The sequence below is a fragment of the Mus musculus genome, chromosome 9 (assembly GCF_000001635.26).
Source record: "Mus musculus strain C57BL/6J chromosome 9, GRCm38.p6 C57BL/6J".
NCBI classification, from domain to species: Eukaryota; Metazoa; Chordata; class Mammalia; order Rodentia; family Muridae; genus Mus; species Mus musculus.
In genome coordinates this window covers 54,363,808-54,388,331 of record NC_000075.6, presented here as the reverse complement: position 1 = coordinate 54,388,331, position 24,524 = coordinate 54,363,808, and the positions used below count along the sequence as shown (strand labels likewise).

General features: G+C 40.6%; 1 protein-coding gene across 4 annotated transcripts in view; it reads left to right on the top strand.

Moving 5' to 3' along the window:
• Positions 1-23,174, top strand: part of Dmxl2 (Dmx-like 2) — a 136,709-nt gene extending 113,535 nt beyond the window's left edge. For 2 of the 4 annotated variants that reach the window (XM_006511083.4, NM_172771.2), the window contains exons 29-44: positions 741-919; positions 4,545-4,675; positions 5,611-5,696; positions 6,278-6,479; positions 7,307-7,424; positions 8,495-8,557; positions 9,329-9,415; positions 9,497-9,618; positions 11,971-12,109; positions 12,766-12,826; positions 12,926-13,053; positions 13,602-13,679; positions 18,369-18,460; positions 19,070-19,122; positions 20,561-20,778; positions 21,705-23,174. In XM_006511083.4, the coding sequence (XP_006511146.2) occupies positions 741-919; positions 4,545-4,675; positions 5,611-5,696; positions 6,278-6,479; positions 7,307-7,424; positions 8,495-8,557; positions 9,329-9,415; positions 9,497-9,618; positions 11,971-12,109; positions 12,766-12,826; positions 12,926-13,053; positions 13,602-13,679; positions 18,369-18,460; positions 19,070-19,122; positions 20,561-20,778; positions 21,705-21,914 (1,967 nt within the window). In that variant the 3' untranslated portion in view covers positions 21,915-23,174. The remainder of the gene's footprint in view (positions 1-740; positions 920-4,544; positions 4,676-5,610; positions 5,697-6,277; positions 6,480-7,306; positions 7,425-8,494; positions 8,558-9,328; positions 9,416-9,496; positions 9,619-11,970; positions 12,110-12,765; positions 12,827-12,925; positions 13,054-13,601; positions 13,680-18,368; positions 18,461-19,069; positions 19,123-20,560; positions 20,779-21,704) is intronic. The other 2 variants (XM_006511085.4, XM_006511084.4) reach the window with 1 other exon arrangement.
• The last annotated feature ends 1,350 nt before the right edge of the window (positions 23,175-24,524 follow it).

The following is a 24,524-nucleotide window of genomic DNA, read 5'->3' as shown; positions in this document are numbered from 1 at the left end:
TGCTGCTGCCATTTTAGAAGACATTCTGTATACCACACATTGCTCACGGAATCAGGGGTTTTTCTTTGTTTTGTTTGTTTGAGACAGGGTCTCACTATGTAGCTCTGGCTGTCCTGGAACTCACTGAAGACCAGGCTGGCCCTACCTGCCTCTGAGTGCTGGCTTCAAACTTAAGAGACCCACCTGCCTCTGCTCCCAAATGCTGGAACTAAAGGTGTTCTTCCCTACACCCACCTCTTGAACCATAGTCTGAAACAATCACTCGGTCACTCTTGTGAATACAGAGTATACCATTTCTTTAGTGTATCTTTAGGGATAATTGTGTGTGCGCATTCATGTGTGTGTGTGTGTGTGTGTGTGTGTGTGTATGTATGTATGTACATGCCCATGTGTGCACATGCACAGGTACCCTTAGAATCTAGTAGCAGGCGTCACATTCCCCAGGAGCTGGACTTTGTGAGCTGCCTGAAATTGGTTCTGGGAATCAAATTTGTTGTCTCTGTGGTAAGTGCTCTTACTGTTAAGCTATCTCTCCAGCTTTCCTCTATTAATCTTACAGGAATTACTTTAACCTGTAACCTTATGGGATATTGTCTACCTGGTTCTTTGCCATGTCTCTTTGCTGTGGATATTGATTGATAGATGGTAGCCAGAAGTGTTTAGATGTCCTGATATAAAGAATGTGTCTAGAGGGAAGAGGTGAAGCACGTAAACTAATGCAGAGCTTCCGTCCCATTCAGCACCTCCTGTGGCCTCTGAGGACATGGACAAGCACCGCAGGAGATTCAACATGAGGATGCTGGTCCCTGGGAGGCCTGTAAAAGATGCCACCCCACCCCCAGTGCCTGCAGAAAGACCATCTTACAAGGAAAAATTTATTCCCCCAGAACTTAGTATGTGGGACTACTTTGTTGCAAAGGTAAGGGGTATGATGCATGCAGGCTTAAATGTGTCAGTTTTATTGACTTTGTATGTGTCACATCAAAATGATGAAACAGCTTTTGATTCAATCACCTCAGTTTAGACATTTAATCTTTCAAATCCAGAAACTGAATAGATCTAGAAATTTAGTGATTATCAAATAATAATAGAGGAAAGAAATTAAAATCCTCTGGGACTTAGGTATAAACCAGAAGTCAGCTTATCAACAGCTTATCAACAGCCTCATCATTTTGAAATGATAGGGATTCTTGTATTCTGTAGCCTTTTCTTGTTGATGATCAGCAGTTAGCTTGGTCAACATGGATTTAGAAGAGGATTATTCAGGCTGTGGTGAGGGGCCATGATATCTGTGTTACTCCATAGCAGAGAAAATTTGTTTGAGGATCAGCGTACTCACGGCGGTTCCTACCCTGCTGCCCTTTCTCATACTGTACTGGTGCATGTGTATATGGCGCTGGCTCTTCTACCCTGTGCAGGAGAGTCATTGCTTGCAGGAAAGTCCCATTCTCCTTTCATGGGAACTTATATTCAGTCCTTGTTGTACATAAGATCTCATATCTTAGTGTTCTTGTTTGCTTTTTGGATTTTTGAGACAGGGTGTCAGTATGTAGCCCTGGATGTCTCGGAAGTCACTCTGTAGACCAGGCTGGCTTTGAACTCAGATCTGCCTGCCTCTGCCTCCTGAGGCATAGGATCCAGGCATGCATCACCACGCCCCCTGACTCTTCTTAGAGTTATTGAGGCACTAAACCTCCTCTCTTTGTAGACTGTGCTGTTCTTTGAAATAGTTTTTGAGGCATTGATATGTAAAATTTTTGGTTATTAATTAGCGATCTGCAAAGTATATCACCGAATGGCGATGTCAGCATCACATAGGAACTTGTGAGAAATGCAGACTCTGGAGTCCCATCTTTCTAATTAAAGATTTCTCCTTGACATTTGGAAAACCCATTGCATCATTAATGTAAATGATGAAAACAAAGATTTGTAAATGGTAATATGTCAACTTATTTCCATCTTAAAATGTTTTCTCATGACTAATGTAAAGTCAAAAATTAAGAGTGCAAAAATATATTAAGAAAAAAATAAACCAAGAAAAGTGGCATACTTAAAAAGTAGGGGCAGGAAAGTTATAAATTTGAGACCAGCTTGTGTTAAGAAGAGTGGGACTATTATTTAAAAAATATATAGGATTATTACATGTAGTTTTATGTTTTACTTTTAAAATTAACATTGTTAGGCAAACAATTTCTAAAACTTAAAAAACATATGGCTAGCTGGGTGTGCTGGTACACATCTTTAATCCCCGCACTCCAGAGGCAGAGCAGGCAGATGCCTGTGAGTTTGAGGCCTAGCTACTTCTAGGCCTGTCAGGAATGCATAGTGAAACCTATTCTCAGAAAAGAAAACAAAACAAAACATATGGTTATCATTAAAATTTTTCTGTTATAGAAAACTTCAGACATATACAAGAGGGAAAATAATTTCTAAATCCTTCTCTACCACTTAGTTTCACAAATTGTCAGCTCGATGGACGATGAATTCATTTTACCTTCATTTACTGTTGAGGGGTCAGAAGCAAAGGCAGACCTCATGAAATCTCATTCCTAAGTAATTAATGTTTTGGAGGCAGGGTCTTGCTATAGCCTTGAGCAGACTGACTTTGAACTCCCTCAGCCATCCTGCCCTCATAAATGCCCATTTATCCACTCATACAGATACACCCACACTAAATAAATACATGAAAACAGTTAACATATTGTAAAGCTAGATTTGGTGGCACACAGCTGTAATCCCACACTGGTACTAGGGATGTGGGTACAGATGTGTGCCAGTTTGAGATCAGCCTGTGCTGTCCTCAAAAAACAAACAACAAAAGAACCAATTTTAAAAAGGTGTACACCCCTCACCCAGCTTTTTAAAAAATTAAAAAATTTTGTGTTTAGATGTTTTGTCTGTGTGTATGCCTATGTACCACATCAGTGTAGTGTAGTCTCCAAGGAAACAACAAAGGGTGTTGTATGTACTGGAGACGGCATTGCAGGTAGCTGTGAGAGCCCATGTGGAAGCCAGGAGTGAAACCCAGGTCTTCTGGAAGAACAGCTGTAGTCTTAACTACTGAGCCACTGCTTTCCCTTTCTATGGTAAATGTTTTTATAGAGTTGGGTTTGCAAGTTAGGATCCAAAATAAGATGCATACATCTCAATTAGCTGCTGTATCTTTGTCTCTGTCTGGTGGGGGGAGGGTCTTACATAGTCCATGTAGTTTTCCCAGCTGAGTGGGTCATAGAATATAGCAATTGGGGCACTTCTTCAGTGATACTTTATCTAAGGGTTGCCAAAAGTGTTCCTTTTTTTTTTTTTTTTAATTACCAGGCATAGGGAGGAAAGGAAGTCCTTGACTGGTACCTTGATAGAGGTGTGATGGAGAAATAAGACAAGAGAGGACTCAGAGAGAAGTGATGACCTTGGGAGCCCTTCAAACAGAGGGGATGAGTCCATCCCTCCAGGAGCAGGCATAGTTAATAGAGTAGCTTAACATTGTAAACATTGTAAGACTATGGAGAAAACCAGGCAGGCATTTTACAAGGGCTGCAGTAGAGTCCATTGGAATCTTTTTGTAAGCTCACAGGAGAATCTTTGGGCTCTTGCTTGCGCTCTCCCTCTTCCCTTCCCTTTCCCCCTTCTCCCTTTTTCCTGAACTCCTTCCTCTCTGTGGCTGAACTAGACCACCAAATTTCACTTGTGGGCCTTTGATAGCCATCGGAGTGGCTGCAGCTACAGTATGAAATCTCAGTCAGATGACTTCGAAAGCCCTGGGGCTTGGTCATTGCTTTGGAATCCCTTCATGGTAACCACATTCTATTAGAAATTTTGGAATGTCCCACTTATTTTGAGTGAGCAACTGCATGTTATAGGGAAACAGGTTATCAGGGCACCCTCTCGGGCTTTCTAGTCTTGTCTATGAATAGACTCAAAAGGAAGCTGGAGGACACTTTTGGTAGAGCTTATAGAAGAGAAACTCCAGGACAAACTAGAGCTCTTGCTAGTGGCTTGCACGAGGGAGATAGAGAAGATGAAGAGAGAGAGGCACACTGTTTGAGGTAGACATGGAGGTCAGCCATGTGGCTGCTTGTCTACCACACTGAGACAGGAGCTTCAGAGAAAGAATTAGGAAGCCCAGAGTACAAGGAAAAGCACACTTGGGCTCTGGCCTGCATGTAGAGGAAAGAGACAGAGAAGACAAAGAGAAGAGAAAACAGGAAAAAGTATAACTCTTGACTCTTTCTTAAGTTTTAATTCTCTGGTTTGAATAGAGTAGAGTGAGGGGCAGGCTTCAGCTGCCTTTACACAGTTCTTGTATTGAATCTAAGACAACTTACCCCTGGTAATTTTGACTTTCATAAATCTAGAACCTGCAAAAGAAAGTTTTGCTCAGATTGATACAATTTACTATATTACATTTTAAATCAGAATAAAACTGTATGTTTAAATAATTTAGCAATGCTTAAAATACGTTTTAAATATGCACTGTCTTAAGTCTATATTTAATATATTATCAAATTACATATTTATACCAATAGCTTTGTCATCTCTTGCAGCCGTTCCTCCCTTTGTCTGATAGTGGTGTCATATATGATTCTGATGAAAGTGTACACAGTGATGATGAAGAGGATGATGCCTTTTTTTCAGACACACAAATACAGGAGCATCAAGATCCTAATTCTTATAGGTAAATGAGCCCATGTTCTCTTTTGACCTTCTTTTTCAGAAAAAAGCATAGTATTAGTTAGAACTCTTGTGGTTGAATGAGGTAATGCATACCTTTAATTCCAGCAGAGCTAGGCAGGGAATGCTTGGTGCATTGTATGCTAGCTTGGTCTACAAAACAAACAAACAGCCCAAAAGTTAAAAATAAAAAATAGAGAGAGTTTCACTATGTATTCCTGGCTGGCCTAGAACTTGTTATTATAGACCAGGCTGGCTTCAAACTCCACCTACCTTCACCTCCCAAGTGCTGGTATTAAAGACATTTGCCACCATGCTGGTTCTCAGGTTCTTTGTTTGTTTGTTTGTTTTAATATTACCATGAATCTATATAAAACATGATATATTTTCAAGTTAGGAAATTTTTTACCTTTCAGGTAAGTTTCTAGAATAGCTTCCATGAAAATCATAAAACTAACAGTTTATTGAAGAAAAAAATGTAACTTATGCTTTTGGAACTTAACATATCAATAAATGATGTGCTATTTAGATTCTATGTGACAGTATGAGAAATATTAAGTGATTTTTATATATTCTAAATGTGATATATTATTATTAAAGTTTGCTTCCTCCCTGCCTTCCTTTTTTTTTTTTTTTTTTTTTTTAATACATAGCCTTGGCTGTCCTGGAACTCTTTGTATAAATCAGGGTGTCTTTGAACTCAGAGATTCATCTTTCTCTGCCTCCTAATCACTGGGATTAAAAGTGTGAACCATCATGCCTGGTCTAAAGTTTTATATTTCAATGACTATAAAGGATTCATTTTTGTGTAATAAAAGTCAGAGGCAGCTTTTCTGAGTTGGGCCACACAGCTGACAGGGGACATGACTACTCGTTTCCTGTGATTCTTTGCTAGGTTGATAAGTGCGTTTTAGTTTTGTTTTTTCTTTTCCCAAACAGCTGGGCTCTTCTGCATTTGACAATGGTTAAGCTGGCGCTTCACAATATCAAGAATTTTTTTCCTATTGCTGGGCTGGAATTCTCTGGTAAGTTTGGAATTTGAAAGTCAATGTTGTTAAATATAATAAATTGCTATCAAATTAATGTTCAAAATCCATGTAGAAGGCTACTTACTATTTTTAAAATGCTGCACTAGATATTTTGCAGTCTTCTGTACTACATGCTGCAGCCTGTGGTTAGAATCTGATAAAGCACTGCAGTGTTGCCCAGCAGAGAAAGAATGAGAATCCAGAACAGGAAAGCTGCACACTGTTCTCTGTTCGCTTTATTGCCTTCCGTTTTGTTGAAAGTATTAAGACTAAGATTAAGGATATTCTCCCAGGCTGGAGATGGCTCAGTGGTTAAGAGCACTGACTGCTCTTCCAAAGGTCCTGAGTTCAATTCCCAGCAACCACATGGTGGCTCACAACCATCTGTAATGACATCCAGTGCCCTCTTCCAGTGTGTCTGAAGAGTGTGACAGTGTATTCACATATATTAAATAATTAAATAAATAAATCTAAAAAAAAAATATTCTCCCAAGCCCAAGTCCCAATATTTTTGGAACTCTAGCCCCAAGAGTTTCGACTCTGCAGGCATGTAGTGACTTGACTTTCTCACTCTCTAGAGCTCCCTGTGACATCACCGCTAGGAATCGCTGTCATTAAAAACTTGGAGAACTGGGAACAGATTCTGCAGGAGAAAATGGATCACTTTGAAGGCCCACCCCCTAACTATGTCAACACATACCCAACTGACCTCTCAGTGGGAGCGGGGCCAGCTATTCTCCGAAATAAAGCAATGTTAGAGCCGGAAAACACTCCATTCAAGTAAGAGGCGTCTTAGGATTCTGATGATAGTAAAGCTTGGTTTACCAGAGCATGCCGTAGCCTTCACAATAGTCTTATAGTTATAGTTAAGGAAATTATAAATGACATTTATAATAGGGAAATGCTCCTTTATTTTCATCTGTGTTTCTTACTCTTGGGGGAGATTTAATAGCAATGTACATATGCAATCATTGTTATTGTTTTTTTTTGTGGATAAGTTAATAAAGGAAAAAGAAAGGTCTTATTGTTGCTTTAATGAACAGCATGCTTTCAAAAACATATTCATGTCCACCAGATGGATTAGGATAAAGAATTGAAAATAAAATCCACACAGCTATAAAAAGTTATTTTTAACTAGTAAATAAAAATGATTTTTCATGTGATATCTGGACATACACAATGTGTAATGTTGAAATAGATTAAGCAGCTAGCTACTTGCTTTGTTTTGAAGGAACCACCCATGTTTAGGAATAGTGTTCACCAGCTTGAAGAACCAAACTGATAGCCTTAAGTAATTGGAAATGCTGTCATTAACTTTAGATTTATCAAATGTGCTTTTACTATCTGGAAAACCTAAAGTGTAATTTTAAAATGAAAATAATGAGTCACTTGATAGCTTTCTTCCCCAGTTCATTTAGTGTCATTGGAAAATGGATTACTAGGCTAAGTAGTTATTTTCAGGAAAACTAAAATTAAGGGTGAAATAAGTGCTATGGTTTGTTGCGCTTACAGCTGTGTTGTTTGAATGACTTTGAAGCAGTTAAAGCAAGTGTCTGCAAATGCTGTGTTTACTGTGAGTTGATTGGTTGTCAACATTCATTCCATAGATCCCGGGATTCGTCTGCACTTCCTGTCAAGCGACTCTGGCATTTCCTTGTCAAACAGGAAGTTCTTCAGGAGACATTTATTAGATACATTTTCACTAAGAAAAGAAAGCAGAGTGAGGTATTGTTTCTGTTGTAATTTTTCTTCAGTCTCTTTTTTTCTTACCATATCTGATTTTTAGTATTTAACTTATTGTGAAACTTTATTTTTGGATAGGACTTCTCTGTTATTTTTCATACACATGAGTAGTAGCCAAAGCTTATTAAACTGTGGAGAGCTTTTATGAAATCTCATATTCCTATTTCATAGGAATGAAACAGTGTAAGTTCCATGGTAACTCACATGTTCAAGTGACAGTTGGTAATCCCCTTAAATAACTGCTGTTGGACAGTCACTTATAATAACTTTGCAGTAAATGCAGGAACCTAACATACAACCAATCAACTCACAGTAAACACACTTGCACTCCAGCCCAGGCTGTTGAGACCAGGTCTCAGTAAAACAAAAGGCAGTATGCTTTTAGCATTCGTGAAGCTGTGGCTTCAATCCTCAAGACTATTTGTTTTTAAAATGGAGGTGGATGGGAACTGATAACATGATTGGAAACGGCTCAGGCAGGAAATTGCTTCCTGTGCACGGCTGATCACCAGCATCCACAGAGAAGTCCAGGTACTGCAGCACATTGGTACCCTAGAAGCTGGGTGCCAGACAGGCAGATGTGGAAAGCTGGCTGACTGGTGAAGGACGAGACCATATTCAGTGAGAGACCCTGTTTCAAAAAAATACGATGGAGAGCCATTGAGAAAGCCACTGAGTGTTGAATTCTGGCCTCCACAGGACCTGCCCCCTCTATGTGCACGTATATCAATATGTACATGTGTATAAAACAACATTAAAAGAAGTAGGTCTTACTTTTAGAGATTTTAGATTTAAGAACTTTAAGTTAGAAAAGCGGTATACAAATAGTAAGTTTTAATTGTGAAGTAGTTTTTATGTTTTCATGTGTATATGATAACTTTAGTTAGGCTGGTTTTGCTTTGTTGATCTGATACTCTTTTATCTAATTTAATTTTTTGAAGTCAGTTTTATCATCTTTGTATGATCACCATTCTAGTTTGAAATTTTTCATTCTCTCTATTATTTCGTTTTATGCATGTGTTTTGTGTTTGTGACGGTGTGGTGTTATATAGTCTGTAGAAGAACATGTGGAGCAGGTCAAACACAACTCCGTAGCAGAAGATTGCCACATCAAGGTAGTCTCTCGTGCCTTTCTGTAGCTCCCTTTTCAGAGAGTTCTTGGAGCTAACCCCTCATTTCTAATGCTAACCGCAGCTGCCCAGCTGACCAAGAGGCTTTGCTCTCAGACCACCTTGAACGGAGGAGAGGCCACGCCCTGTGCCCTGCTCTGCTCTGCTCTGCTCTGGGTTCTTTCTTGTTCTCATCTCCACTTCTGTCAGTTTCTAGGCTGTGTTAAAGCACAACTGGTCTTTTTGACTCTTCTCTCTTGCTTCCCATTTATCTCTGACTCTCAAAAATGCCCCACTTGTTCTATTTTCCATTCTTTTCTCCCTGATCTCTATGGGTTTTCTCTGTTTCCAATTTCCTAACCTTTCCTTTAAAGGGTTTCATAACACAGCTCTCCTTTGACTTCCTATGACTTTGCCCTTCACTGTGTCTCTTAACACAGAGACACACAGACATACACACACTCACATGCAGACTCTCTCTCTCACACACACTCTCTTATTACGGAATATTTGCACATTTTAGAAAAGCTAACGTAAATGTATAAACTGTGAAAACATTTTAATCATCACCATGCAATCACATTGGGACTCTTTGTAATTGATTACAGAGCTTCAGAACATGGAAGCAGATTTCTAAAATTAATTCCCAGCACACTAATGCTCCTCCACTCTTCCTGCTGCTACTACAGTTTCTCCTTCCCCAGCTGTCATCCTGTGGGACACTTGTGTCTGTGGAGAGTCATGCAGCAACAACTAACCCTCAGCAATGTTTTGTAGGTCGAAGCTGATCTGGGCTACCCAGGAGGGAAGGCGAAGGTCATTCATAAGGAATCTGACATGATCATGGCATTCTCTATTAATAAGGTAAACCTCGTGGTCACTATAGACATATGCTCAGCTTTTTAGTGAAATTGGCCAAATCATTGTTCTGCCTTTGCTTCATAGGCAAACTGTAATGAAATTGTTTTGGCTTCAACACATGATGTTCAAGAACTCGATGTCACTTCTCTACTGGCTTGTCAATCATATATATGGATCGGAGAAGAATATGACAGAGAGTCGAAAAGGTGTGGCTCATGAGGGGTAATTATAAATGCCATTGTCAGCTGGGTGGTTGTGGCACATGCCTTTGATCCCAGTACTTGGGAGGCAGAGGAAAGGGGATCTCTGAGTTGGAGAACTGCCTAGTCTGCAGAGCTAGTTCAGGACAGCCAGGGCTACTCAAAGAAATCCTGTTGTAAAAAACTAAAAATATAAACAGACAAACTAACAAATAAAAATAAATGCTGTTGTCTTTAGTAAACACCTGCTAGGTGGTTGAGATGAGAAGGCCTCTCTTCAGTTATGCAAGAAGCAAACATAATTGGTTTAGTTGACAATAAAAGCCTTCATTTATACTAAATTTATAAATTACTCATAATTTTCCCATTAAACTTTCATAGTATTTAAATGAGAATAGTCTCTGTCAGGAGGTCTAAAGTTTAAAACTGCAACTCTGACATTTAACCTCAAGGAAATAGGAGTTATATAGTAGTCAGTGATTGAACTGGCCAGGATAGTGCAAGCAGAAAAGTAGTCTGCAGACATTTACAGACTGATTTGGGAATTGATCACATTAATCCTCCAGTGTTGTTTAAGTATTACTTCGGATAAAGCATATTTTTTTACAGCTAAAAATGCCAGCAACTTTAGTTTTCATCTGAAGAGTTTTGCAGCACTTTTTAATTTTAATTTTTTCCTACATGTCTGCTTTTCCTGTTGCTGTTCTCCAGTCAGGAATTTCATGTCGTAGGACTGTCCACAGGGCTGCTCACCATGCTCAGTTCTCTCTTTTGATAGTCTGTAACCAGGCTTCAGAGTTCAGAGTGGATGGAACCGTCTAATGTAGTCTACAGCTCCATCATCAGCGTGCACTCACATTTGTATGTGATGAAAAATTAATGTTTTAAGATTGTTTTCTTAACTTGATTTTGGCATTTTGAGAGCGAGCTTTTGAGACGTGGGTACCCTGCAGCCTATCATGTACCTGAGAGTGTGAACACTCCTCATCTCTGCCTTTTACCTTTCAAGGGCTGAGACTGCAGGCATGTGCCACCATGCCTGCTATTTAGAAAGCTTTAAAATGGTATTTCTTACTTCTTTAAAAATATAATTTTGGGTTAGGGTTCTAGCTTAGTGCCTGAATGGGATGCAAGAGTCCTGGGCTCAGTTGCATCTAAGAGTTGGGCATGGTGGCTCATGCCTGTGATTCTGGGAGAGGCAGATAGAGAAGAGGCTGTCAAGTTCAAGGCCAGTGTGAGCTGCATAGCATGGCCTTGTCTTTAAACAAGCAAATGAAGGCATGGAGAGAGCTGGGTTGGCGAAGTGTTTGCTGCATAAGCATGAGGACCTGCCCTGGATGCCAGCACCCTGTAAAACCTGAGAGCAGTAAGGGTCTCAGCACTGCAGGGCAGTGAGAGCGGGTTCACTGTCCTTCCAGCCAGCAGGAACAGGGAGCTCTAGGTCAGTGAGAAACCCTGCCCCAGAAGAACGCTGTGGAGAGCAACTGAGGAAGGCACCTGCCTCAGCCTTCAGCTTTCATGAGCTATCACACATACACAGAAGTAAAAACCAAGCAACTAAATTAATGTAAAATAAAGTAATTTGACATGTGGGCTACCTGTATATAAGAAATCACTTAATATTTATGTTTACTCAAATCTATGCTAAATACTTTTTATAGTTCTTATTATATATTAATTATACATAATGGGTTTCATTATGATATTCTAATATATATGTATATACATACATACATACATACATAATATGTTTTGATCATATTTCTGCTAGCCTCTTTACCCTCCCTACTCATAATTGATACCTTTTCCTTCTTCTCAGCTAGCCCCCTTCTCTTTTCATGTTGTGTGTGTGTGTATGTGTGCGCGCGCGCACATGCATGGGCACAAGTGGATTTCATTATGGTTGTTTATAGAACCATTAGAATATTGCCAATGCTGTGCCATTGAAGAAAATGGCTCTCCCTTTCCTAGCAACGAGTGACTGTGTATAAATACTCAAGGAGGGTTAAAATACTTTAGAGTAAACATTAGTTCTAATTTTGTAGCAATAAAGCTGCTCACATAGATAATATATTAGACTGAGTTTATATTTTGTTTAATGGGGAAAAAAGTGTTAATACTGGCTAGATTTAGATTTGTGTCTAAGTTTTTTATTCAATGAATATTTATTCTATTTTTAAAATAATATTTTAACTGCCAAAGAACTATTTTTAAAAAGCAAACCCTTCCTAAATCTGCATCTTTAGAAAACAGAGATATCATTAAAAAAGAATCTTTATGGCTGTATAAAATCTGTATAGCTGGATTTCTGTTAAAAGAGAATAAACTTTCCCAGTAACATGCAACTGTTCTCCACAGTTCAGATGATATTGATTACCGTGGTTCCACTACAACCCTGTACCAGCCTGGTGCAGCCTCCCATTCCTCAAGCCAGCCACACCCACCTCCATCTCTGCCATGGCTAGGCAGTGGACAGACCAGCACTGGGGCTACTGTGGTATGTCTTCTGTTTCCAGACACGTATGCTTTCTGAGTGTGGCCTCCTCAAGGAGTGCGTTGAAGTTGCTTGACATAGAAATTATCCTAAAAATGAGAATAGCTTGCTTTGAGTTTCCCAGTGCTCGCTTTCCGCATATCCGCCCATCACAGATGGGAGTGGCTGTTATTGTTCTCCAGATGAACAACTGAGACAGGGTGGTAAAGCAGAGGCAGAGAGGAGTTCAAGTCATTTTAAAGTTTGAACGTTGCCTCTGATTACTGAAAGTTAATTCTTCCTGGTCAGTATAGTTGAAGGAGTCCTACTCCTTCATATTCTAAATATCACCAGGATACCAGCCTGGGCTACCTAGTCAGATTCCCCCCAGCTCCACCCCCTAGATCAACCTGATGGTTGTCAGGGAGGAGGTAGTTGGAAGAGAGTCCCATTGTCACTAGACGAAGCTGTTTGTAATGTCTTCACAGGGCAGGGCTGTACCAGTAAGTGATTGCTTCTGTTTGCAGAAGTGTATACTAAACATGTCAGACCCCTCAGCAGGGCTTGTCTCAGCTAAAGCTTCTCACGGGGATGAATGCCACAGGGATGCCATGGGGATGCTCTTCCTTCCTACTCCCTCATCAGTGCACAGAGTAAACCCAGTTTTCCTCCCTTTAAAGCTCATGAAAAGGAATCTACATAATGTTAAGAGAATGACATCACACCCCGTCCATCAGTACTGTAAGTATTTTGTTTGTCATCCAAGAGTTTGAAGTGACTTTTGAAGAATTAGACTTATTAAAACCCTTCAGTTTCTCACTGCTCACCTTCTGTGTCTAGATCTCACAGGTGCCCAGGACGGCAGTGTCCGCATGTTTGAGTGGACACGACCTCAGCAACTTGTCTGTTTCCGTCAAGCTGGCAATGCAAGAGTTACTAGATTATATTTTAATTCACAAGGCAACAAGGTTTGTTCCTGGGAGTTAGTGCTGAATGCATCCAAAAAAACCGAATCCTGAGTATGTAATATTTATTAAAACTGTATCAAAAAAATTTAATGACGCTGGGTTTAAACTGAGCAGGCTGTTTGCGGAATTCTGTTTATGTAGCCTCTTTTCCGCAAAACTTAGTGCAGTTTAACAAGTTATTCATTTCAGCATTTTGTGAAAGAAAACTACTTCTTCCCCAGTGATGTTGGTGTCTGCCAGCTTGCTAGAGTTTTATTGATACCCAGTTTTTCCTTTCCTCTGTTGTGGAGGCTTAGGGAAATGCAGGGTGTGTGTGGACGCGCAGTTAGAAGGTGACAGGGAAGGCTCTGTGTGTGTGTGTGTGTGTGTGTGTGTGTGTGTACACTTAGAATGTGGCAGGGAAGGCAGGCACTTGGCCTTTGTGGGAAGCACAGGGACAGCTGTAGGAGGAGTTTGTGAAGTGGGGTCTGAGCAAACCTCTGTCATAGTTTTTTACCTTTGGCAAGAATTCTGAAAACCTGTGTTTGATGTTCATGTCCTTCTCACAGTGTGGTGTTGCAGACGGAGAGGGTTTTCTGAGTATCTGGCAAGTTAACCAAACTGCATCGAATCCTAAACCGTACATGGTAAGTGCCACTCACATTTCCAGAGTGAATGCAGAGAACATATTGTTGGTAAGTGTCTGCTTTTAGTGGTGGCTCTCAGTAGTCATCCTGTTGGAAAATGACAGTTCTACCTAGCTTGAGCCATCCATTTGTATCCTCAGTTTAGACAGAAATAACCAAAACAACAAACAACTTTTACTTTTTAACCTTAAAGGGCAGCTGTGGGTGTTTTTCTCTGTGTGGTCCAACTCAGAATATTTTTAACAGTACGTTTATCCAGTTTGGAAACGATTTTTTTTAAATATGTTTTTATTTTATGAGAACTAAATTCATAGTAGTAGAATTTCATTAAGCACATAATTAAAATTCAAACAGGTTCTGAGTACTAATTTCTTTCAGAATTTTTCCTTTTTCTTGGATGGTAATCTAACCCTGAGAGTTCTTCACACACCTACCCACAACCATGTTTTGTTTTTTGTTTTTTAAATTGGAGAGTCACGTGACTGCTATTTTAATGAACTCTTTTAACTAACATAATCAGTTGCCTTAAAACTTGATAAAGGATTGATCCAAACTTCAGTAATCATTCTAATCTTTATAGTAAGAACACAGGCTCAACTATGTAGTCATGGTTTCTAAGAACATCCATCTGTTACAGCAGCTAAAACTTTCCAGTTCTCTCTAGAATGTCCATGAGAAATAGATGAGCTGTTACGTAATTTTCCCATGATGTAATTCACATTTACTTGACACAACCATGTTAATGTGATGACACACACTGCTGTGCCTTCATGTGGTGGGGCTGTGGCTTACATAAAAAGCTTTTGTTGTCCTGTGTGGGTCTTACATTTTTTATTAGTTATATTTGCATTTTCCTTATTTATATTTTGCCTGCATGTGTGTATGCATACTCCCAGAGGTCAGAAGAGGCCATTAGCTCCCTTGGAGCTGAGATTAGAGATGGGTTCGCATCTCCATGTGGATATGGGGAAGGGCAACACTCAAGTTTAACCTCTGAACTCTCCAGGCTTGGGTGGAATTTTTGACATTGTATAAGTAAATGGAGATTCAGAAAGCTCTGAACCAAAATGCTTTTAAATAGTCCTTTCTAAAGTATATAGATTTTTAAAACATTTTTTATTAGAAGTCTTTTTCATATAACATATTTTGATCATGTTTTCCTTTCCAACTCCTTCATTACATATGAGAGATACGAATATTCCTTTTAGATTAGTGCACTGCAGACTGCCATAATGTCTTATAAGAAATGCAGGTAATCTTGAGTAGATGCTTTGCCTACTCATGCAGAATAAAGTCCTGTTTTCTTTTAGATACCCTGGTATCCTCCTTATGACTCTTACTTGGAAGTTTCTGTTCTCATCACCTGATGTAACAAGAAAGGAATACTTAGTTTCCCACATTGGTGGGACATTCTTAAGAGTGTTTTAGGGCAGGTTTAGGCCTGTGGGCTTTGTGTGAGACCACTTTTTTTTATTATTGTTATTTTTTATTAAATATTTTCTTCATTTACATTTCAAATGCTATCCCGAAAGTCCCCTATACCCTCCCCCTGCCCTGCTCCCCAACCTACCCACTCCTGCTTCTTGGCCCTGGCATTCCCCTGTACTGGGGCATATGATCTTCACAAGACCAAGGGCCTCTTCTGCCATTGATGGCCGACTGGGCCATCCTCTGCTACATATGCAACTAGAGACACAACTCTGGGGGGGGTACTGGTTAGTTCATATTGTTGTTCCTCCTATAGGGTTACAGACCTCTTTAGATCCTTGGGTACTTTCTCTAGCTCCTTCATTAGGGGCCCTGTGTTCCATCCAGTAGATGACTGTGAGCATCCACTTCTGTATTTGCCAGGCACTGGCATAGCCTCACAAGAGACAGCTATATCAGAGTCCTGTCAGCAAAATCCCGCTGGCGTATGTAATAGTGTCTGGATTTGGTGGTGGTTTATGGGATGGATTCCTGGGTGGGGCAGTCTCAGGATGGTCCTTCCTTCAGTCTCAGCTCCAAACTTTGTAACTCCTTCCATGGGTATTTTGTTCCCCATTCTAAGAAGGAACTAAGTATCCCCACTTTGGTCTTCCTTCTTGAGTTTCATGTGTTTTACAAATTGTGTCTTGGGTATCCTAGGTTTTGGGCTAATATCCACTTATCAGTGAGTACATATTGTGTGAGTTCCTTTGTGAATGTGTTACCTCACTCAGGATGACATCCTCCAGGTCCATCCATTTGCCTAAGAATTTCATAAATTCATTCTTTTTAATAGCTGAGTAGTACTCCATTGTGTAAATGTACCACAGTTTCTGTATCCATTCCTTTGTTGAGGGACATCTGGGTTCTTTCCAGCTTCTGGCTATTATAAATAAGGCTGCTACGAACATAGTGGAGCATGTGTCCTTATTACAAGTTGGAACATCTTCTGGGTATATGCCCAGGAGAGGTATTGCTAGATCTTCTGGTAGTACTAGGTCCAGTTTTCTGAGGAGTGAGACCACTTTTACCAGTGCCTTTGTGAGCACTGCAAAGTGTGGTGAGCACAAGCAGCAGACTGGCCGAGGCGGAGTCTGTACTTAGACCACAGTATCAGCTTCACCACCGCACGGCTAAGGAGGTGGGCGAGCGAGTGAGCGTGCGTCTTCTTCCCTGGGTTATTGTTGTTCATTATGATTTATACTATATATAAAGTTTGTCAAGTTAGTCAAGGTTGTCAGCACTAAAATAACTTGAGCTCTTAGTCTAATCAAATGTCTTTTAGTCAGTTCATATATTTAGTTCGAGGTGAGGTCTTGCTGTAGCCCAAGCTGACCTTCAAATCATCGGTTCACATGTTCTTTCTGCCTCAGTCTTCCAAATAACTGATAATACAGACACTCACCTTTATGTCTGCTACTTCGTATACTATTGTGTCCTGTGGTTTTTTTCTTATAATCCAAACAATAAAAAATAATTGTTTTTATTTTGTTTCAGAACAGTGTTTCTCTGTATACCCTTGGCTGTCTCAGAACTAGGTCTTTAGACCAGGCTGGCCTCAAATTAAGGGACCCACCTGTGTCTGCATCCCAAGGGCCAGGATTAAAGACATGTGCCACCAGTGCCCAACTAAAATAAATGGTTTTTGTTTTGGGGTTTGTTTGTGAGACAAGGTATGTAGCCTTAGGCTGGCCTGAAATTTGCTCTGTTGACCAACCTGGCCTCAAACTTATAGAGAGATCTGTCTGACTCTGTCTCTTGAGTACTAGGGTTAAAGATATGCAGTAGCTACCATGCCTGGTAAAAGAATATAACCTTTAATTCAATGTATCTTATCAGCCTTTTCTAATTTTTAAATTCTTGGATATTATCAAAGGAATATGTAAATATCTATATCCTTTTGCTATCACTTTTTACTTTAGACTAAATCTTTATGGTAAACTTTTAATTAAGAGCTTAGAGGTTTCAGAGACTTAAGTTTTTAAATTTTTGATTCCCTCATTCATTACATCCTGACCACAGTTTCCCCTCCCACCCCTTTTCTCTTAACATTTCTCCAGCTCTGAGGAGTATAGGCTTTCGCGCATGCCTAATGATTCTGTCTGCCCATTGAAGGCTGGGGCAAGGCAGCCTAGAGGGTGAGATTGTTGGAGAGTTTGGATGGTGTACAGCCTATGTGGACTTCTCCTAGTCTGCTTGGTCTCTGGTAGTGCAGATTCTCAGTCCCAGATTAGTTTCTAGTAGAGCAGAGAGCCTTTGCCCCAGTAGGAAAATGGGGTACTGGAGATAAGAGTAGGCAACGGGCAAGAAAGTTGGGGAGTCTTGTGGGTGGGAAGCCTACCTGCACCTCTCCCTGTCTGCATGGTCTCTGGTAGAGCAGGGAGTCTCTGCTCCAGTTGGAGGCTGGGGCACAGTAAATAGCCAGGTGCAGGGCTAGGGATAGGCCGGGAGGGATGCTGATGCTGGCAGCAGGGAACCTGGGAGGTGGGCAGCCCACCGGGATGTTTCTCTGTCGGAGTGGTTGGTCTTTGATCTGTCATTCTGTTTTTTATTTTATTGAATTCTTAAATAGCTTAAGACTTTGTGATATGGAAATAATTTTAAACTATTTTACCTGAGAATTGGGAACATGATTACAAACCTGATGCTTCCTCCAGCAAGAAAAATATTATCAGCATGGTCAAATTGTTACAACTTTTAATACTTTATAGGCTCAAAAAATTAGTACTAGCCTTTAAAAAAATGACAGGACTAGAAATGGGGAGGAACAGTCACAACTAATTCATACTGACTTATTTGTTCTTTGTGTACATTAAAATTCTTTGAAGTGCTGTGTCTTTATCTTCGACTTAAAAAGAAGGAGAAGTTGGCATGTGGCCTCTGGGTGCACAGGGCCTGCAAGTTCTAGGTTCTGAGCAGCAGAGGTAGGTTGTTTAGTCTGGAGAGGGCTGGGGCCCGGCCCGGGAGGATGCATGCGTCCCCATCCATGCTGAGTTTAAGAAACTCTTCTTGTCAGGTGTGGCAGTGCAGCACTTGGGAAGGCGAGGGCCATGAGTGTAAAGCAGCCTGAGGTACATATCAAGGTCCTATACCAAAAACAACAAACATAAAATTTTAAGTATATATTATCACTCACAAGTCTTATACATTATTGGTGGAACATTATCATTTCAGTTGCTACTGGATTTTTAGATAACATTGGCTATATTTTGTTTTCTATAGAGTTGGCAGTGCCACAGTAAGGCCACAAGTGACTTTGCATTTATCACCTCTTCAAGCCTAGTTGCAACCTCTGGACATTCCAATGACAATAGGTAGGTTGACGGAAACAAAATAATAAGAGAAAGTTAAGCACAATGCTATCTTTCCTAGAAAGTGAAGATTTCTATTTAGTAGGCTTTCTTTTTTAATCCAAGGAATATGTTTTGTGTTTTATAATCCTCACCATAGCTTTCCTTACCAGAAACAAAACAAACATTTATCCTAATGTAGTCTCTAGTAGCATGTATCATTTTTTGCTGAAGTGACAGTCTTTAAAAAGGCTGTCATCAAAAGGTCTGTTAGCACTGTCAAGTGTGTGACATGGCTGCAGTCATCATTTGCATTTTTCCTCACATTGTCTTGTCTCACTGCGTGCTATGAACAGGACTGTTAACCTGAAGCGATTACTTCCCAGGGATATAGCAGTGTCCTTCTACTGAGGAAGTCATTTCCCAGTTTCTCCAGAAGGGTAATCGTAAAGAGTGGGCTGGGGACAATGACAGGGACCTTATGAAAGTGATACTTGATAAACTCTTAGAAGAGATAAACCACCCCCATGCTAGTTGGACATCTCAAATAAGTAAAAATATTTTTCTTGACAAAATGTTTCCTTATTGGTGACTTTGAATAATTGTTTGATTTCCCTTATTATTTCTTTAAAGAAACGTATGCCTCTGGGACACATTGATATCACCTGGAAACAGCCTCATTCACGGTGAGTTAAGGGTGATTCTATGACACATTACCAAGGAATGCTCGCAGGTTTGATTTTACTGCAAGAACTGAGTGTTGGCTCCCAGGTTGATGTGGAGGGACACAGAGAGAAGAGGATTATTTTGTCCAGCACTTTCGGCCCCTTGTTGTTTGTCCTTTGAGTCTGTGGCAGAGGCGTGCTTTATGGAGAGAATATGGGGTGCAGGAAGGTGTTCTCCTCATGACTGCCAGGAAGCAAAGGGGAGAAGAATGGGGACCTACTCTCCTTCCGCGAGGCCCTGATCTTTTAAAAGTTCTGACACCCCCTGTGATGCCGTTGGCTAGAAATGTTTGGAGCCCGCTTATCCTTCTGTAGCTGCAGGTCGTCTCATTAGCTTGTGGCTGAAAGTATTCAGGTGCATGAGGCCGAGCCTCTTACTTAGAACTGGCTCTTTGGATGAGGACAGCATCAGGTAAATGGTGCTGGGTAGTGACAAGTGTGTGCACCACTGAGAAGCTTAGCCTCTTGTGCGCTCCTGCTTCTGTGTGCTGTTAAAAATGCTAGAAATTAGCCGGGCGGTGGTGGTGCATGCCTTTAATCCCAGCACTCGGGAGGCAGAGATAGGCAGATTTCTGAGTTGGAGGCCAGCCTGGTCTATAGAGTGAGTTCCAGGACAGCCAGGGCTACACAGAGAAACCCTGTCTCGAAAACCAAAAAAAAAAAAAAAAAAAAGCTAGAAATTAGCATGTGTGCAGTATGTATTAATGAGGTCAGTGTGCTGTCCCATATTGTGTGAGGCACACAACTCAGGACATTTTAAAAACCTTTTTCTGTTCATGTTTCATATTGCTATAATGAGTAGAAACTGGTTTTTAGTATGACTTAGCACTTTAAGTGCAGGGTTTCAGACATTGTGTGACTTCAAAGATGGATGTTCTTTAGAGTTTTTTATTTGTCCTTTTGTTGCTGCAACAGAATACCTGACAGACACAGGAAGGATAGTTTAGTATGGCTAAGGGTTCCAGAGGCTTCTTTCCCTCCTTGTGTTCTGTGCTGGGATGAGATGGGACCTCACAGCAGAGAGCACGGGATGAAGCTGACCACCTCCCTTCAAGGGAGTCTGGAAGTAGCTCGACAGGAAAGGTGGTAGGAAAATACATTCCCAAGGAGCGTGCCTTAGTGATCTGTTTCCAGGGCTAGGCCCACCTTCTAAGGACTCCCAGTAATGCCATCAAAGTATGACTCTTTCAGGAGAACTGAAGCCAAAGTCCCTCGTGGCTATCATCTCTTAGTGACTGAATCCAGTAGCTGGGGACAAATCCTCAACAACGTCCACTTTCAAACAGGTCATTGCAGGGAAGAAAAAAGTGAGCAGTGCACATCAGAACATTAAGCATCAGAACCACGAGCTACACATTTTGGGAAAGTCTCCTGGTGTTTTGTTTTGTTTTTCCTTCAGGTTTTACTTGTCATGACCATGGTGCCACAGTACTCCAATATGCCCCCAAGCAACAACTCCTAATCTCTGGGGGTAGGAAAGGCTACATCTGCATTTTTGACATCAGACAGAGACAGCTAATACACACCTTCCAGGCACACGACTCGGCTATTAAGGCTTTGGCTCTGGATTCGTGTGAGGAGTACTTCACTACAGGCTCAGCAGAGGGCAATATAAAAGTAAGTAAGCCCAGGAGGTGAGACCACTCTAAACGTGAGTCTTTTTCCTGCTGTCTCAACTGCTTGCTAGAAACAAAACAAAGCAACCATCGAACTCTGACTTGGAGGCATTGAATAGAACCTTCTGGAGCATTAGATGTCCTTGACATGCCACCACAGTGTACCCTTAACTCTGTGTGGCTCTTTCTAAACCATCCTGCTTTGGAGATCCAGCTGATAATCCAGTTCACTGGGTTTCGGCTACTGTTCCTGAGCCTGGAAGGGGCTGGATGCACCTCAGTGGTAGAATACTTGCTTAACATGTGCAAGGGTGATGGTCCTATTATCACAAAATATTAAGACGAAGAGGCTTTATTTTGAGTAAAGTGTTTGAGGTTTTTTGTTTGGTGATGACGATTTGACCTCAGGACATCATGGTGCTAGGCAAGCACGAGCTAACAAGATATGCCCTAGCCCAGTGTGGGTTTAATTAACACGTGGGTGGAGTTAGCAAAATTACTTTGGTACCTTGGAATTTTCTTCCTTTTTCCTACCTCTGTCCTCAGTACTCATAGATGAAGGGATGCTTCCAGGTGGGTGAAGCAATACCATATTTCTTCTGTTTTGTCTTGGAGCCTAGTTGCAGGTGGAAACATATTTTATTGAATTTAATACTTGGTTGAATTAGTAGAGAGGTGAGAGAGAGAGAGAGAGAGAGAGAGAGAGAGAGAGAATATGATGAGAGAAACTTGGAGAAGCAGTAAATCTAACATAGGATATGAATTATGTGGGTGACACTGTCACCTCCTGTTAGGTAGACAGCTAGGAAAGCAGCAGTCAGCAGGAAGTTGGGCTTTGATCTAATTAGTTGCACCAAGGAACAGAAATAAGAGCTGTACTTTTACTTTAGGTCTCTCATTTTAATGATTCACATTTTTTTTAACTAGGTATGGAGATTGACAGGCCATGGCCTGATTCATTCATTTAAGAGCGAGCATGCTAAGCAGTCCATATTTCGGAACATTGGCGCTGGAGTCATGCAGATTGCTATCAGCCAGGACAATCGGCTCTTCTCCTGTGGCGCAGACGGCACGCTGAAAACCAGGGTTCTGCCCAGTGCTTTTAACATCCCTAATAGAATTCTTGACATTCTGTAGTCTGAGAGCTGGGGGTTATTTTATATACCTCTCAGTTAAAAGGTGTAATGTAGGAATTAGGCAGTTCTGTTTTCCACGACAGTCAACACCTTGAAATCAGCAGAGAGAGTCTCTGTGGAATTTGACTCTGATGCAAGCTGGGTTTTACTCTGAGTGTTGCCTACCCAGGTTGGTAGAGTGCATGTTCCTGTCATTATACTGATGTATTAAAACATAAAAACCCTACCTTGTATCTTATGAAGGGAAGCTATCCTTTACGCCATGTAACAACCCTGATTCAGAAACACTTGAGGTTAGCTAACAGTAAGTTACAGTAATGAGCAGGGCCTTTATACCAAATGGAGGAAGAAAACATTGCTGACTCACGTTTTCCTTCCTGTTCTCATCATGGATGGAGCATGCCGCTGTCTCTTGTTGAATGAAGGATAGCCCCGGGGTGTGACGCTCTAGAGCACCAGAAACCCTTCCTAACTGTGAGCAGGCCTGGCCACTCTGATTCTCCCTGCTGAGTTTGTTCTCCTGTTAGTGTTTATACTGAGCTAGTACTGTAACTTGCAAGTGAGTGCAAATTTAAATGCAATGTTTTCCTCACAATTTGCACATTGACATTTTTTGGACTGCTAGTTTTTCTATTAAAGTATTTGCCTTTCTGTCAGGAATGTAATATGTTAGACATGGCGTATGTGTAGTTAAGCAACACATACCTTCTTAGTCTAGTTTAGTACTTTTTCTTTTCATGTATTTAAGGTTAATAAGGCACATTTAAAGCTATGTTGAAACTACACCAATAGAACATTTCCTATCAATTAAATGAATGTTAGGCTTTTTGTGGCCAGTTGATGAGATTGGTGATATTATTTATTGCCACAGCCTATTGTATAAACTATGCAGCGTTAAATATTATTTGCTTGTAAAATATTAGCCAGTGTCATATTTTGATGTATTTCCTTCGTTATGACCAAAAATATGTTGCAATATTGAAACCAGTGTCTGTGTGTGTTTAAGTGTTTACCAGCAAATTGTCTCATCATGTAATGAGAATGTTTAATGCCCATGTGGAAAATAGTAAACATGACGGTATAGAGTACCTTTCTCTGAAGGCAATGTGTAATCATGCTGTGAAATACATATGTAAAAGAAATGTTATTTGTTAGAGTTTTATTTTAGTTTGGCCTATTTAAGTAGACTGGTCTGGCATTATTTGACACTGTTTTTAAGAGTTAATTTTAATAAAATGATGAACTATTAGAGAAACTTTAATCCCCTAAACTGTTTATTCGTTCACCAATACATAGCTGTAGAAGTCATGCATACAAGAAGCAATTCTAGTGAGGTGGGGACAGGTTGGGAGGGTGTTTACTTCACGAAACCCTGTGTGGGCAGGATAGTTCACTGAAGGAAGTGTGATGGGTGGTAGTGCTGGTGAAGGAGCTGTTCTGGGGACCGTGCTTCTGTGGAGTTGGAAGGGAGAGAATGTTCAACACGGGAACATGGACAAAAATGCAGGGGTAAACATTTACCCACCACATGGACCACGATGTAGATGCTGCAGCCCGTGGATGTGCATTGTCTTTGTGTGTACACACTAAGATAGTAGAAGTGTTCAACAAGAATCTAAAAGGTAATAAATTTGCCTTTTAAAAGTGAGTGTCTTATATGCCCCAGTACAGGGGAATACCAGGTCCAAAAAGGGGGAGTGGGTGGGCAGGGGAGTGGGGGTGGGTGGATATGGGGGACTTTTGGTATAGCATTGGAAATGTAAATGAGTTAAATACCTAATAAAAAATGGAAAAAAAAAAAAAACAACCGAGAATAACAGAAAAAAAAAAAAAGTGAGTGTCAGAGGTTTGATTTGAAATTATACTTTATAATCTGCCATTTGTCACATACATTTAAAACTTACCAAACTAGCCATAACAGTTTAATGTGTATGAATGTTGTTTTCTCTCTTTGGTTAGGTGATGAGATGGGACCTTACAACAAACACTAGATAACCCATTGGTCTTTGTTCTAGATGTTGTTTTCTATCACTGTGATAGACACAAAAGCAACTTAGGAAGGGAGCGGTTTATTTTAGCTTATTGTCCATCATTGAGGGACTCCAGGGCAGGAGCTCCAGGCAGGAGCCTGAGCAGAGACCACACTTACTTTATGTCCAGCTACCTGCCTGCGGATAGCACTGGCGAAGACTTGATATTAGCAATCAAGAAATGCCAGTCTACCAGTCTGATGGGATCATTTCCTTAGCTGAGGTTCCTCTTCCCAGGTATGTTACAGTGTCAGCCGAGATCAGCCACCACAAGCTTTCAGAACACATGCTTCCATGTGCAAACCACTAGCTGGGCAAGCCACTCATTCCCATTGCCTTGCTTTTCCCTAACCCAAAAGCCTGGTTCAGACCCATGGTCTGTGAGTGTTCCTCTGTTTGAGCTGTCTCTTCTTCCCTCTCTGACCCCTCTTTCTTTTTTTTTTTTTTTTTTTTTTTTTCTGTTTCCCAAACAGAATAATGTTTATTTATATTCCGATTCATATATATTTTTATATACAGGCAGAGGACTATGTTTTAAACATAGCTCCCAGTGTTTTATTTTTTTTTTCCATTTTTTATTA